Here is a 15,402-nt window from a genome sequence, read left to right as displayed (position 1 = left end):
ATAGACTAGGCCCAGACTACAGAAAGGACACACATCTAGCATAGAATAAGATATTAAAACTCATGTCTGATTATTTTAGACCTTAAGTTACTGGAACTCCTTGCAATTTTGTATAAGGAATTAATTGCATGCAAACACACACATTCATCTCCTATGAAATGAACAGACCAGACACTTTACCCGTGAGGAAAAGCTGTCACATATGTATTAAATTGAACTTTGATACTGCAGGCAACACCACTCTGCAACTGCCCAACAAACCCTGAACTGCCCATAAGCAAAGCAGCCCTGCAGACATATGGAGGGCTCCTCCACAGGAGCTGGCAGATTGCAGAGGGAGTAGATACAAAAGAAGCCTGGAGGGAACCGCACAAGAGATACAGCAGCATTAACAATACACTGAAACAACTAACAGGGAGAAAAAGAAAAGAAGAAAATAGCCAGCCCAAAACTGATAGAGATCTTTAATTTAAAACCAAGTAAGTTTATTCATTGGGAAAGTGCAACAAAATACCCCAGGGACAGTGCATTCCACTCCAACAATTAAAATTGCATTAAAAAGTAGATAGGATGGTCTGAATCTTAAAAAGAACTAGCACAAAAGCTAGTGCTTTTCTTTGTTTCAATATATTTATCTTTGGGTGACAGAGATAGTCACTGATTAATTTTTTAGGTACTTAATTTACAGCTTCATTGCTTTTATTTGCAAGTCATCCTGTTCCTTACAGATGCTAGCTTGGGACTGGAGAACTGTAACACACAGGCACTTAGGAGAGGGCAGTTTTTAAAGAAAGGCGATGTTGGGCTCAGTCACATATTCACTGCTGGGAGGAGACCCAGTTGGGAGCTACCAGATATTCTAAGTAGATATTGCTCCCAACTGTTTCTCTCTAAAATCTGAGATAAGATGTTCAGTACCATTCATAAAAACAGATTCTGCTGCAGCTGAGGGGATGCAAACAGGCAAAAGGAGAGCACTGGACTACAGAAAGCTTACAGCAGGTGTTGCTTGAGGGAGCTGCCAGTTTCTGACCACTGAACCCATTTTTGCTGTAGGAGTAATTATCTTGAAAATGCTGCAGGTAGGTCTTACACCCATAGCAGTCTATTCTCATACATACTTGTTACTTTGCTTCAGCTGAGCTTTACAAGCCCAACAGGATTCTCTATCACATAGCAATTATGTATCTTCAGCTAACACTCTCTGCCCAATGATTTCAAAATACTTAATAAGCATCATGCCTAAAGCTTAAACCAAGCTTCATCAAAAGCTTAAACTATTTAAGCTTAACCAAGCCTGAAGTTCTCTGACATACAGGTATTTTAAAGGAAAAAGAGTACAGTAAACATTTGCAACAAAATGCCAATAGAGTTAATCTTTTGAGTCCCAGTCCTGAACTTATCCTTCTTTTCCTTTTACATTCTTTTTCTCCTCCTACCTATTTATTACAGCAAGAAGGACTACATTTATTCTGCACAAGTTTATTAACCGCAACAGAGACAAGTGACTTCCAGTATCACGTCAGTTCCTAATTCCATAGGGAGACTGCCAGTCTGGTCAATGTCAGTATGATGGCCTGGTCTCAGCTGACTCTGTCTGGTTTGTGTCTTTTGGCTTTGCTGTTCTCATGATAACTGTCTTCAGAGGGTGCTTGGCCCTTTCCATTTGTCCCAGATTCCTCTGGAAATTTCTGGCCCTCAGCCAATACCTGTCGAATAGTCATGTTGATACGGGAGGACTGCAGGTACTTGGCACACACCTGCCAGTCCTCATCAGAACTGTGCTCAATGACTGAGCCAACAGGAAGGTCTGAAGAAAGAGCTTGGTCGAGGCAGGAAGGCAGGGCTGTCCCCTCAGGGTTGGGGAGGACCCGGGGCACAGCATGGTACAGCAGGCGGCTGAAGCCAGACATCACCATGATATCTCCGCTGTGCATGAACATCGCTGTCGGCGCCTCCTCCCGCTTCAGGCCCCCAAGCAAAAATATCGAGGATTGCCCAAAGCTAGAGATGGTATAAAGATGGAGAGAAAAAACAAATTCAGGTAGAGAACAATTTTCTGTACAGTAAGAAAACATTAGTAGTTAAATTCCTTCATAAAAAACACCCCAAGCAATCACAAAAACCAGAGGGACTCCTAAGAACAACTTTTAGGTGGGAACATGGCAAACAGACTAAGAGATCTGGTTCAAGATAGGCAGAGTGTGAGCAATTGCCCTGCCAGGTTTGAAGCTCTGCTGAGATACTTCTTTAGTACCCAAGTGGCACTCTGCTGCTTTAGAACAGACCTGTGCTCTCTGCAAAAGAGCTCTTCACTCCAAAGAACTGTTCACAAAGAACTGTTCTTCTCATGTGACAAGCCTGAAGTAAAGGGACTGAGTGGTCTGAAGCCACATCACCAGGCTCTTCACTCCTATATCCAGGCTATTCAAGCAGTCCTTAAAGAAAAACTATGTCCTTGACCTACAGCATTCTGTTATTCAGATCTTCTGAGAGTGAAGATTACATACCCAATTAGCAAACTACATCATACTGCCTTCCTATAACCATAAGCAACCCTAGAAAAAAGCCATCTATCTTTCCTAACACTCAAGTGTGCTTTCCTTGACTCACCTGAATGATAACAGGGGCCGAGAATGGTCTAGTTCAGACTCATCCACATGAATTCCCAGTGAAGAGTCAAAATGATAGTAGTTCAAGATACCTGCTTGGGCTTGGAAACCCCGAAACCCACAGGCTGCAGCCACTTGTTCTGATAGGAATGCAAGGTCTGAGGGGAAAGGAGTGTGGTGATTTGCTGAGTACTTCTGGAAGGAGAGGGGGAGAGAAAAAAAAAAAAAAAAGCCACACCAAACTCATCAGAGCAGCAAATACACTTGGAAACAAACATTGAAAAAGAACTCAAAATCCTGGCTGATAGTCATGGAGAAGGACATCACATTTACCTAGAAAATGACTACAACACAGGCAGAACCACAGCAAATTTACCTCCTACCATTAAATTCATGGCCTAGGCTGAGACTGACAGAGATTCAATTAACTGTGGAGTTAATCATTATATCTAGATGCTAAACTTGAAATCAGTAAGATTAGTACCAACATCCTGATGATCTTCTCAGTCACAACCTGAAGCTGCCAATGGAAAGACATTCCATAGCTCATAACAGAGCTCCAAAACAAGCACTTTTATTACTTCATTAATAACAAGCAGAAATCAATTGCAAACCTACTTTTTCTCTGTCCATAAGTCATTCTGAGAGGACTGGAAGATAATAACCAAACTTTCATTAAGGCCATCCAATAACAGGTTGATCTAGTAAATAGAAGGCTAGAAGCAGATTTGGTTATCTGCAATATACAGATAAGATGCATATTCACTCTGCCAGTGTTTATCAGCCTCCATCTACCTCAGTCTCATGAAAAAAAGTTTATTTTGATCAGGATCCTCAAAACAGCTGTTAGTTGGTAAGAATGCACTATAGTGGTTCAGATTAATTAAAGTTCAAAATCACATGAGCAGCAGTTTCTTATTGTTCCTGCTCACCCACCAAACAGTAGTTTACCAAAAGTCATACTAGCTTAACAGTTAGCAACACTTTTGTAATCATCCCTTTTGGTAGGTAAAAATGCCACTTACCCTGGAATAGTTGCAGGTTTAGAGCTGAGTGTATGCTGTCACGTTAACTTTCAAAGGAAAGAATGCAGCAATGAAACTCTTCACAGTAAACCAATACAAATTTAAATGTTCTTAAAAGAACAGTTTGTCAGTCCTTTCCTCAAGACTGTCTTGTAGGATCATGAACATTTTATTCCATTATGTCCTTCTCTGTTTGCCATTCTGAGTGCTTTTGGCTAAGAAAAACGGAGAAGAATTTAACCTCAATACCTTAGTATCCCAGTTATAATGGTAACCAAGGGTCACCCAGCGCAGCTTCTCCAACAGGCTCCTGGGCTCCCGTTTACTGGAACCTTTCCTTCTACAAAGACAAAATATAAAGAAATAGGAGATGTGTTAATTTCTGAGGGGTCTTCTGGTAGTGCAGCATACAGTAATGAGATTCACTCATCCATTTCACAGCCTATTAAAACCGATCAATGCTTAACTTTTATTTTCAGTGCCAATACTTTCTTCCTCCAAAGACCCTGAAAATTTAGTTCATGGAATGTGTGCAAGCTATGGGGCCTACTGCCAACTGTTGACAGTTTGAAAGCTTGTATTTTCAAATGTTACCTAAGAGATTATTGGATGGAAACACAATGAGTAGCGCAGATTAAGTAATCAGAATTAAACATGTCCTACTTGAGCACCCAAAAATGAAAGACCAAATCTGAAGATTTGAAATCTGCAAATTCAAGGAAAAAGTATTCTAGGCACTTAATGGAAAATTACGAGAGAAAAATGAGTTGCCTGACAGTGAAGCATACCATGCTGCTTAATATTGCAAAGGATGGTTAGTTCTACTACTTGGTACTTTGATAAAATGTCCTTAGGATGGGCTGACTCACAGTAAGAAAGAAGTAAGACTTCTCTTGACTTCCCAGTGTCAAGAAGGCTAGACTGCAGGTGTCCCCTAATCCAGACTACTGTGCAGGACAAAGAACTGTTCTTCTCACGTGACAAGCCTGAAGTAAAGGGACTGAGTGGTCTGAAGCCACACACCAATGTACATTCTTACTTGTAGGCGATGAAAGCAAGAAGAGGTTTCAAGGAGAGGCTTCTAGGACAGACTATAGAAAAGCCTTTGAAAAATTACAGAGTACAAGTAACTAAATCAGCTAGAAATCTTCATGACAATTACAAAAAGGAAGGTACATGTCTATCTTCTAGTCTACTCATTCCAGCAACTTCAGCATACTTTTCTCAAGGCAAGTCATGTGTTATGGTAAAAAAAGAAAAATACAGAAAAGGGAAATATACTCAGAAGATAAACAGTAGTACCAGACGCCTGGCTCTCATTTACAGCCTCATTAGTTCAGCATGACATGCTCTCTTTTACAAAAAAAGATTGATATTTGTGCTGTCATGGTCAAGTGTCAGCCAAACATGCATTTAATGTGCATTTCTATCTGGATACACAGCTTGTTCCTGCCCTTCAACTATGCCATCCGATAGCTCATAAGATAAACCAGGAACAGAAGTAAAAGGCAAGTTTCTTTACCTTTAGTAATTTTTCTTAGCTCACTGATTACTGAAAATAGTCTTTGCAATTTCCATCTGTCATAGGGTAACAGCAACTGCAATTACCATAAACACCAACACAGCAACTGTCAAATACATGCTGCTTGGAACAATTTGTGTAGCTCACAAGCAGGCAACACAGCATTTAGAAAAGGGAGAGCCCACAGTTTGTTCTTGTACATCTTTCAACTGACAAATGATGTTCATAATGAAACAACTTTAGCATGTGCCTTTCAGAAGTGCCCTTTTTTTGCTACAGTGTTTGCACAACAGCAAGAGCCCAAATGCATGTGGGAAGTCCCTATTCCCAGAACTTGGTATTTTACATGTGATTTCATATGTGATTGCTAAGAAGGGGAAAGTATGAGTGCTGTGTATCTGGAATGAATGAGGTCCCACAAGAAAGCACAGAAAATGTCTGGTATAACTATGTTAGAAAAAGACTGAACAGCTTGGGAGCCTTGGTCTGAAGATCCCTTTTTTCTCTATTTGCTGGTAATGATTGCATCTGTGAAACCCCTCCAGCCTTTTCCTTATACACAAGGATGGACATAGCTGTATATCTATATGCCCCTTGTGGGAATGCTCTATTCCCTTTAATGCTTTTAATTGTCCCCAGTACTCGAGAAAATACTCAGGGCTCCATTTTGTGAGGAATGCATAGCATATATGTCTAGGAATTGTATAGATTCACCCTACCTTGTGATTCCTGCATCCTGAGAAGAACAGATAAGCCATGACCCAAGCACATGCATGCATTATCCTGATGACTTTAAATAGCATTAAAAGTGTGACCCATGTTGGAAGTAGACCTTTTTTCAGTTAAACACTGCTTCTTGCCTCCCTGAAATGCCTTCACTCCAGATATTAGAGAGGCTGGCTAGTTCCATCTGCTTCCTCTAGGTATAAGCACAAATACAGCAGTTTGCTCACTTGAAGACTCAGTTAAGTACTTAATAAAATTGCCAGGGCTGCTGCCAGCCATCACTTTTCTAAACACTGTTTTCAACTGAACTGGATTCAGCTGCAAATTAACTTCTGCTCCGATCATTCTCTGCACACAGCAGGTCCTACTGGGAGAGGCCTGTCAAACTGAAACAGCACCCCACTTTTTTCAGCCATTGGGCACAATGTACAATCCTTTCACAGAACAATTTTTCATTCTTGATGGAACACAAAAATGTTGTCTACATTTCTGTAACTAATTCTGACTGAGCATGGAAAACAGAGGTGAGAGGAGAACTTCTCTCCTAGGTGCAAACAGTTAGAAGTCCCAGTCTTGCTTTTGCCATTCTATATCTTGTAGATGTCAAGAGGTTTTCGAAGAAAGATCTCAGCATGTCAACGTCACTAAGAGACTGAGGTGGAAGATGAGCATTGTAGAGAACTCTGGCTGCACCATCACACAAAATAATCACTATGAAAAATGAGCCGCGAAATCAATAAGGTAACGATAAATCCAGATAGCTAAAAGATTGTGTAATGTAAACAGTCTGTCTTATATGTATTTTTACAGGTGACTTTAATAAAGTCCAAGCTTTTAAAAGACTTTTCCTTTTTCTAAACTTTCTACTTGACTTCAAAACTGGGACAAATTCTCCATTAAATTCCAGATCAGGTAGAGGGAAGGCAGCTACATCAGCCACAGAATTCTGAATCTGATGGAATCTTTCAGATTAAACAAGATTGCTGTTAAAATGGTAAATTTAATACATTTAATTCAATGTCATGCTGAATTAAGAACCACAAACAAAACCAAACCAAAAGAAATACTTAAGAAAATAACTGTTAGATTTGAGGAGTTCAAGAAAGTACAGCTAACAGCATTTCTATTACATTGTACTGGGTCTAAGAGCTGACTGGGAAGAAGTGCTACCATTAGTGGGGAGTTTTGGAAAGGATCTGTTTTGCCTCAGGAAAACTGAGGCCCAGAGGGACTTCACAGTTCCACTCATAGCTGAGCTTAGCAAACTTCAAGCACCACAGCAGCCAGGGTCACTATGTAACAGTTCACCAATGGCTTTAGAACAATATGCTACTAGAAAATCCCACTGAGAATGAATGCAGAGAATTAGCAGGGATGCACAGGAAGCCATGAAATATCCATCTTTAACTTGGCATGTCTGACACCATCTGTATTCTGCCAGCATGGACAGAATCTTCTTCAGCTTCCCTTCCCTGCTCAATTTTCTTAGACCTCCTCAAAGGTGAGATTGAGATGAGTTTTGACCATGAAAGGTGATAGTGAACTCACCTCAGCTGCTCCTTGCTCTGTCCCCACAGGTCAGTGGTCTTCTCAGGAGCCATGTGCAGGTCCAGGTTGCAGACATTGGGTTTCTCAGGGTACAGCTTGAGACACTGCTTCACCCAGTGACGCTGGCAGCCAGGAAGGAAAGGGTTTGGTATGAAAATAAACCCTGACCACAAAGAAAAAAGGAGAGGATAGAGACAAAGTAGGATTAGGCATTTCCCTGGGGTTTTTTTCTGAATCTAAGAGCAAAGGACAGGAGCCAGAGGTAGTGAAAAAAACCCTTAGACATACAACCATTGACTGTGCAGATAAGCTGATGAAATCTCTTCTAGTTAAGTTAAAACTTATTGGGTTTTTTCAGAAAGAACAAATGGTGGCACAAGGTTGAAGGCAGAGGGGGCAGCCAACACTAGTCCAAACAGAAATTACAATAAAGGACATATCTATGTAAGGCATATTGATTACAGGAGATAAAGGAGCAAGAACATGGAAATCCAATTGTTTTGGAGTAAATTTTATTTTTTAAATGATTCAGCAGGACTTTTCTAACTCTAACAGCAAAGTTAGAGCAATTCTGGCCTAGTTTTTCTATGCTTCAAATGAACTTTATCCCTGTCTCTGAACACATACTGTCTTTCTACTGCTACTTCAGAAAGAAGTCCCTGGGCTGAGCAAGTGACTACTAATGAAAAGTGTTCTCCCCTTTTCTTCATGCTTATTTCCAGGTAAGTCTGGTTGTATTCATATTTGCATTTTGATATGGTTAACACTCAGAAATGGGCATGAAAGTCAAATGATATCCCAGACCACTTGTTATTGACTGTGAATACTTTGCAGGCATCGTTAATTAACAAAACAAAATGAACATGCAGCTATTCTGCACATTCTTGCAGCCAGGCACCTCAGGCAGGGCTCAAGCAGCAGCCCGTATGAGAGATGCTATTAATCTGTACTGCACCTACTCTGAGAATCAAGGCATTCTCTCAAAGACTGTCAATTCAATAAGAATCACCAACACAAAATCCACATGTAAAGAGAGATAAGGGTATAAGAGGAACAAAGGAAAAGGAGGTTTTAGGGTTTTGGCCTACTGCGTCTTTTTGAACTTCTCAGTCATATCAAGTTAACAAGAGACAAAAATAGGTGAAAAAAGAAGCAGCAAAGCTAGGAGTCTCAGGAGGATACAAACTTCCCTTGTGGCCTAATGGAAGTGGTAGTAAAAGCACAAAAAGAGCTACCTGCCAGCATACCTCAAAGACTCAAGATTAAAGTAACTGGTTGGAAAGAAAGCCTTCAGTACATTAATTAGATACGGTCATTCACTTCACTCTGTTCCCTGCACTTTCAGAATACGGCAGCCTTCGGATAGGTTTGGCTACAAGAAGTTTCTTTGCCACAAGCATTCTATTTACTTTCTGTTGGCATCTACACAGAACAGAATAATAATACTGCCCTTCTTGTCTACAGCTTTTGATTGGGGGGGGGTTCTTGAAGCACTTTACTATGTTCATGAAATTATACTCTACTATGTATGTGTTATCCCCAGGTATTAATGAAGGCATTGAAGCCTGGAGAGTTAGTTACAAGCAGAGATGAGAACAAGAATCCAGATTTTATGGCTTTTATGTCACAAACTTAGAACATGCTTATGTCTCTCCAAACCTTCCCTTGACCTAGGTTTCTCTTAAGAAACTAGATTGGTCTAGATTTACAAAACCAGTAACTACCAAAAAGTGGGTTACTACTATGCTTATTATGTCAAGAAAGGCAGAAACTGAATTTTTAAGAGTTGCAGAGTTTTACTATAAAATTCTGTGCAAACATAGAACAAAGACTCATAGTGCTAGAAATCAGTGACTTACACGCATAGGAGGGAGAAAAGTAAGAAATAAGAAATATTTCCGTAGCAATCTTTCTCAACTGCCTGAAGAACACCACAGACAAACTTTGAGGACAATATAATTGAACCTCTTGCCCTTGAAAGATGTGGGGGGAAAAGGTAAAAGAATTATTCTTTGTGAATCTGTATACTAAAGGAAACTGCCCTGAGGAAGGAGGTGCAATTCTCTAACTGCAGTACTATCTTGCTATGTACTACAAGTTAATTTGCACCTAATGAATGTGGTCTCCAACCTCAGTCCAAGGAAGTATAAGACATGCAGATGTCTAATAACAAGAAAAACCTCTCATTAAAAAAAACTGTGTCAGTTACAAAGACCCAAAGACAGCATCACATGCTTCTCACAGAACTCAGGACACCACAATAGAAATTCACCCAGATTCCTTCATCTTCTACTTCATTGCTTACTGTGGGGACAAACCCAAAGTACTTCCTTTCCATTTGCTCACAGAACAACTAAAGAAATTCTTACTTCACTTAGAAGGCTATTGGGACAGCTGGTTACACATCTCCTACTGTCTTAGGATGCCCAGATAAAGGTAGCTGAAAAATGATAAAACACTATTCTCCTCAAGTCTACACATGACTTGATTCTAAACAGGACAGATAATTTGTCAATGTATTTGCATTTCATTTCAGTAAAAGGTTTCCTTTGCCAAAGCAGAAGAGAAATGCAGTTACGTGGAACACCTGTGATTCCCCACACCCCCTATGTAATTACCAGGGAAGATATTTAGACAGACAGTAAGTGACAAGCAGACCAAGCAAGGGCAGCTATAATATGACAGATAAGTGGAACAAAACATTTATAGAGGCAAGAAGAGGCAGAAGCCTTTCTCCTGAAATTATTAAATTCCCTGTGTATTACACATGCCAGATGGGTAGCATGGCTGCCTCAGTTTCAGAAATGCTAGGCTGGCTTCAAAGCAACCCATGCAGAAACTGAGGTCCCAATGAATGGAAAGAAACATGAGAAAAAAACATAATTAATCAAACAAAAATTCCTGAAATAAGAAGGATGTGGGGAACTACAAACTTATCAACCTTACCCAAACTCCTGATAAAATTATGAAGCAAACTTTCATGGCAACAACTTCTAGACACATGGTGGTTGGAAACAGAGAGCATGGGAGGCAAATTTTGTCTAACCAGCTTTACTGCCTGCTAGAGTGAGATATTCAGACAAGGGGAAAACAGGGGATTATGTTTACCTTGGCTTAAGAAAAGTTTTCCCTTTGGTCTTCTCCAGCACCATTGGAGCCAAACTGGGAACCATAAATTTTTTTGGCAAATTGAAAAAGTAAGCAAAAGCTGGATGGATCACCAGGCTTAAAGAACAGTGATTTGATGATTCAAAGTCTAACCAGCAGCTGTTATGAGCTGCATTCTTTGATCCTGGGGCAAAGATAAGTACATCTACATCAACAACGTGGATGATGGGATGTTCATCCTCATATCACTTACAGATTACACTGAATTGGGGCAGCAGTGGATCTATTGCAGGCTAGTGCTGCCACTGAAAAGGACTCTGACAAGTGAAGAATGGGCTAAAGAGACCCTCAGAAGTTCAACAGTGGTAATTCTGCATCTGGGGCAGAATAACACAGTGCAACAGAATGGCCCAAGGTCAAGAGCAGCTCCAAACCAAGGCCAGGCTGCCTTGAGGACAAACTGTGAGCAGCAGTGAGGGCTAGTGACACATCCTGGAATTGGTGAGCACCACCCACAAGCATGAGAGAGGAGGGGAGCCCAATTCTTCTCAGATTTGCACAGCAAGATTGTGAGAGACAACGGCACAAGTAACAGCAAGACAAATTTCATTAGATATGAGGTTTAGGAAAAAAACATGGCCAAACATTGGTACAGGTGCCCAGAGAGGGTGTGTAATCTCTCTCCTTGGAGATTTCCAGAATTTACCCATACAAAGCTCTCAACATCCTGACCTAACTTGCAACTTCATCCTGCTTTAAGCAGGGTGTCGGCCTAGACCTCTGGAGGTGCCTTCCAACCTAATACCTCTCTGTGACTGTACCAGGTAAACTGCAAACCTGAAACACATTTCCACTTCTGAAATACCCTGCCTAATGAAATTACTCTGCATATTGAATAGGCCAAAGGGTTCTTATTCACTTACTGTACTCTGTGTCCTACACTGACAAGTAGATGCCAGATTTCAACTGTGAAACTACTGTATTTCAGCCATGTACCCAATGAGCATGATGTATATTAAGGAAAAACAGATTATACAGAAATGAAGTTTCTGCCAAAGGAACAGGAGTCCATGAGCTATGGTCTGGCTGATCTTACTATGAAACAACTGGCTCTTCTCACCTTTATAAATATTGCTGGATCCCACTCTTAGCTGATTTGTTTGTCCTCCTGCACTTACAACAACATTAAATTACACTTAGGCAAACCAAAATAGCTTTTTCAGGCAGGACAAGAAAAATGAGATTGAAACTGCATGAATTCAAAGCAATGAGGTTGTGTTTAATTTTTCTTGAAATCAGAGGTACTTACCTGGATACCCACTGAGGCCATAAGCTTTCCACTGGCTAACTGGCTGTAATCCTGCTCTGTAGGCATCTTGATCACTGACTGAAGAAATACTGAGCTGTGATCTGAACACCTGGAAAAATAAAACAGATCTGCTTAAAAAAAGAGTGAGAAACACAAAACTCATCCAAAAATAGCATCTAAAAGGAAAAGTGCTACCATGCTTGAAGGTAGCTCTCATGAAAATGCCAAATGTACCACAAAACTACTGTCTAAACAGCTGTAACTGGGACAGTGCAAACAGAGCCAGTACACAACGAACATAAGTATCAAAGGGTACTTACAGGTTTTATCTAGGGATGAGATATCCCCACTCATTAAAAAACCCAAACAATATATACCAATGAGAAAAAATTCATCATGATTTGTCCATTTTCACAGTACAGCCTCATCATTATAAAATATTCTGCTATCAACCTCCATTAGAGAGCAATATACTCATAACACTTTATATTTTCCAAATACAGGTTGCCCATGATCCTAGACAGTAGATTACTATTCTCATCTCTAATTTACAGAAGGATAAGCAGTACAGCAATGAAGTAGCCAAAGCTGTCAGATATGAAGGACTACAGAAACACTGTCAATTCTGAATGCCACCGTGCCAATTCTGTTCCAAACAGCAGGATCAACAGCTCAAGGCTTGGCAAGATGTATTTACCTGACATACTCCCTTATGTTACAACAACGCACGTATTTAAGCTAACATTTGCTGAAAAAACCCACCAAACTCATTCTACTGTGTTCCCACTCCCTTCTTCCCTTAGGACAGGGAACTGTCTTGAGGAGGACAAGGCAGAAGCAAGTTGGCGGTTCTGGCTTAGTTCTCCAGTCCAGGTCTCCATGCAGCAGTGGAAAAGTACAGCTCATATAAGGAAAGAGATGGCCAGGCACAGAAAGAATAAACAAGCAGAGACTGCAAGACTTTGTCTATGACAACTTAAAATGTTAATCAAATTAAGGCCTTTGCACACAGCCTCTGTAGTGGTGCTGGTGTAAATCAGACTCTCTGCAGCTGACAGCTCTGGTTAACATTTTCTGAATAACAGAACTAAATTACATTCACAGAATTTCTAAGAAATTCTGAACTATTGCTGGACAGCATCTTTTGGCAATATAATAAATTTCACCAATTTTTCACCTCCTTGGCAAAAGCAGCTTTGTGAGAACCAGCCTTGAGCTTACTTCACAGTCCTGCCACAGAGCGTCCCCAGGAAGTCTCATACTCTGACCAAAACTCTGCCACCTCACTGTCTGCTCAAAGTGCTTCCACACCAGCTATTGCCTGGGCTTCTGGAGAACAGGAGGTGTTTCTGAGCTGAAGAATTACATGTGCTGAGTCAGTTAAATAAGCCTGGTAACAGGGCAGATGGGGTATGTCACACTTTGCTGAAGAGCTCAACTGCATGAAGCAGTTTTCTGAGAAAAAAGAAGCAATGCTATCTAGGCCAATCTGCCTGGGCTGTAGGTCTTAAAGAGAAACAGCAGATGTTTTTAACCTGGTGGAAAGAGGAATAAAATATGTTTTCACTAGTAAGCTGTTACCCGATCTTTGAAGGTAACAGGCACAAAAAAGAGTAATATTGAAAGAAGACGTATCCTTGTGATGTTCTCAAATTGAATTCAAAATTAATTTCCCAGAAGAGCCATAATGCTGTAATCCTTTACCAAATACAGGATTCCTGCAAGCTCAAGAAAGGCTGAGATGTTAACAAGTTCCTTAGTTAATTCTAATGCTCTGAACAATTTCATATGGGTCGGGTTTTGTGTTTCATTAGCAACAGCAAAATTATAGTCCAAAAAGATAGAAAAATAAACTGCTTAATAGAACACTAAAAAGAAAAGACTAAGCATTAAAACAATGAAAAATTAGGCAAAGTTTCATTTTAACTATATTCCTCACTTCTTTTTTTGACATAAGCTCAGAAGTAGAAAATCCCTGGATAACAACACTTTAGCAGATTTGTGTCATTCTTTTGTGAGGTGACAAAACAGAAGACAAGTTTTAAGGATCATTTCTTCATCACTGAAGACATGGTCAACTACTATGATGGCTACTACTTTCAGCTGTGCTGATGACTGTATTCCCCAACCCACTGTAACAGCAGAACTCATCCTCATGACTAAGCCAAGCACTCATTATACAGGCGGGAGAAAGGAGAAGAAACTTGACTGGGGGGAAGGTAGTACAGCAAAGGGAAGCTGATTCCAGCTCACCCAGGTATTTCAGGGCTAAGACAAGTGCTAGCAGGCCCAAGAAACAGTGTCAGTTCTGAGAAAGAAACTCGGCGTTTTTTATATCCATACGTTCTGCTGCTTAAATACCACGCGGTTCTATTAGAGGCTTTGAAGATCCCCAACTGCAGTACAGGGAGCTAATTAAATATTGTGAAAGTAAATATAAGGAAAAGTAGTAAATTTGTGACTAGGCATAGCGCTGGCCAGGAGCGGCTGCACGGCACCCTGTGCCCTCGGGCAGCGTCCCACGGCTCAGGGACACCCCGGGCGAGCCCAGCTTTGGGGCCGCGGGCAGAGGGGCCCGGGCCCTGCCCAGCTGCGCCACCCGGGTCACGCTCTCGCTTTTAAACCAGCACAGTGACCCGTAAGAGGCTCAGCGCTCGAGTGCAGCGTCCTCTAGACACAAACGAGGCGGCACTAGGGATTCGGCGTCGGGCACGAAAGGAAACAGCAGATGGAGAGAGGAGGCTGCAGCGACACCGCCGCAGCCCCGCACTGAGACACCGCGCCGAGGGCGGAACGCGCTCCGAGCCGCTCACCGCGGGGCACGGGCAGAAGCAGCCCAGCATTACCTGGCCCCCCGGCGCAGAGAAGTCCACCACGCCCCGCAGGTCGGACGCGTCGCGCTGCCGATAGAAGCGAAAGAGCCGGCGGAACGCATCTTCCCCACCCTCACGGGTCAGGGCCGCCGCCGCCATTTCGGGGCGGCCGGGGTGGGGCCGCCCCTCCCTCTCTCCGTCCCTCCCTCCCTCCCTCTCACCGCAGTCCCGACATGGCGGCGGCCAGTGCGGTGCGGGCGGCTGGGCGCCGCTCCCGGCGGCTCTTCGACATCTTCGTGGCTGAGATTCCCTGGACGGTGTCGAGCAGTGAGTTTGTGCCCCCCCCCCCCCCCCCCACATCGCTCGCCGCTGCTGGAGCTGGCGGGGTTGGGAGGCCTCGCCGCGTGTGCCGGCATAGGCCGGGGTCGGGCTAGGGCGGCGCGGCGGCTCCGGGCCCAGGTAATCTGGTGCGTTTTCCCACAGAGGAGCTGAAGGAGTACTTCTCCCAGTTCGGGTCGGTGCAGAGGTGCCAGCTGCCTTTCGTGAGTACCCGCGCGTCCTCCGGGCCCCACTTCGTGTCTTCTCGGCGAAGCGGGGAAGAGCCGCTGGCTGCTCCTGCGGCTGAGGCCTTGCCCCGAAGCAGCTTCCCCGCTTCCTTGAAGCTGCAGTCTGGACCCCTCATTTTGAACTCTAGTGAGGTTTTCAGCGCTATCTACCCTTAGCTCCTTCTTTCAGGAGC

The 15,402-nt window shown here is 42.4% G+C and overlaps 1 protein-coding gene across 1 annotated transcript; it reads right to left on the bottom strand.

Annotated features, from left to right (window-relative positions):
- Positions 1–310: 310 nt before the first annotated feature.
- ALKBH1 (alkB homolog 1, histone H2A dioxygenase) lies at positions 311–14,955 on the bottom strand (the record flags this gene model as incomplete). Its single annotated transcript, XM_084208486.1, is given in 7 exon segments — positions 311–2,004; positions 2,614–2,807; positions 3,887–3,977; positions 7,434–7,596; positions 11,851–11,959; positions 14,697–14,895; positions 14,897–14,955. Coding segments are annotated over 7 exon segments (1,236 nt in total). The 3' UTR covers positions 311–1,583.
- Positions 14,956–15,402: the final 447 nt, after the last annotated feature.

The sequence above is a fragment of the Fringilla coelebs genome, assembly GCF_963513975.1.
Source record: "Fringilla coelebs genome assembly, chromosome: 6".
NCBI lineage: Eukaryota > Metazoa > Chordata > Aves > Passeriformes > Fringillidae > Fringilla > Fringilla coelebs.
Note: the sequence above shows the minus strand (reverse complement) of the source record. Positions and strands in the feature narration are given on the sequence as shown.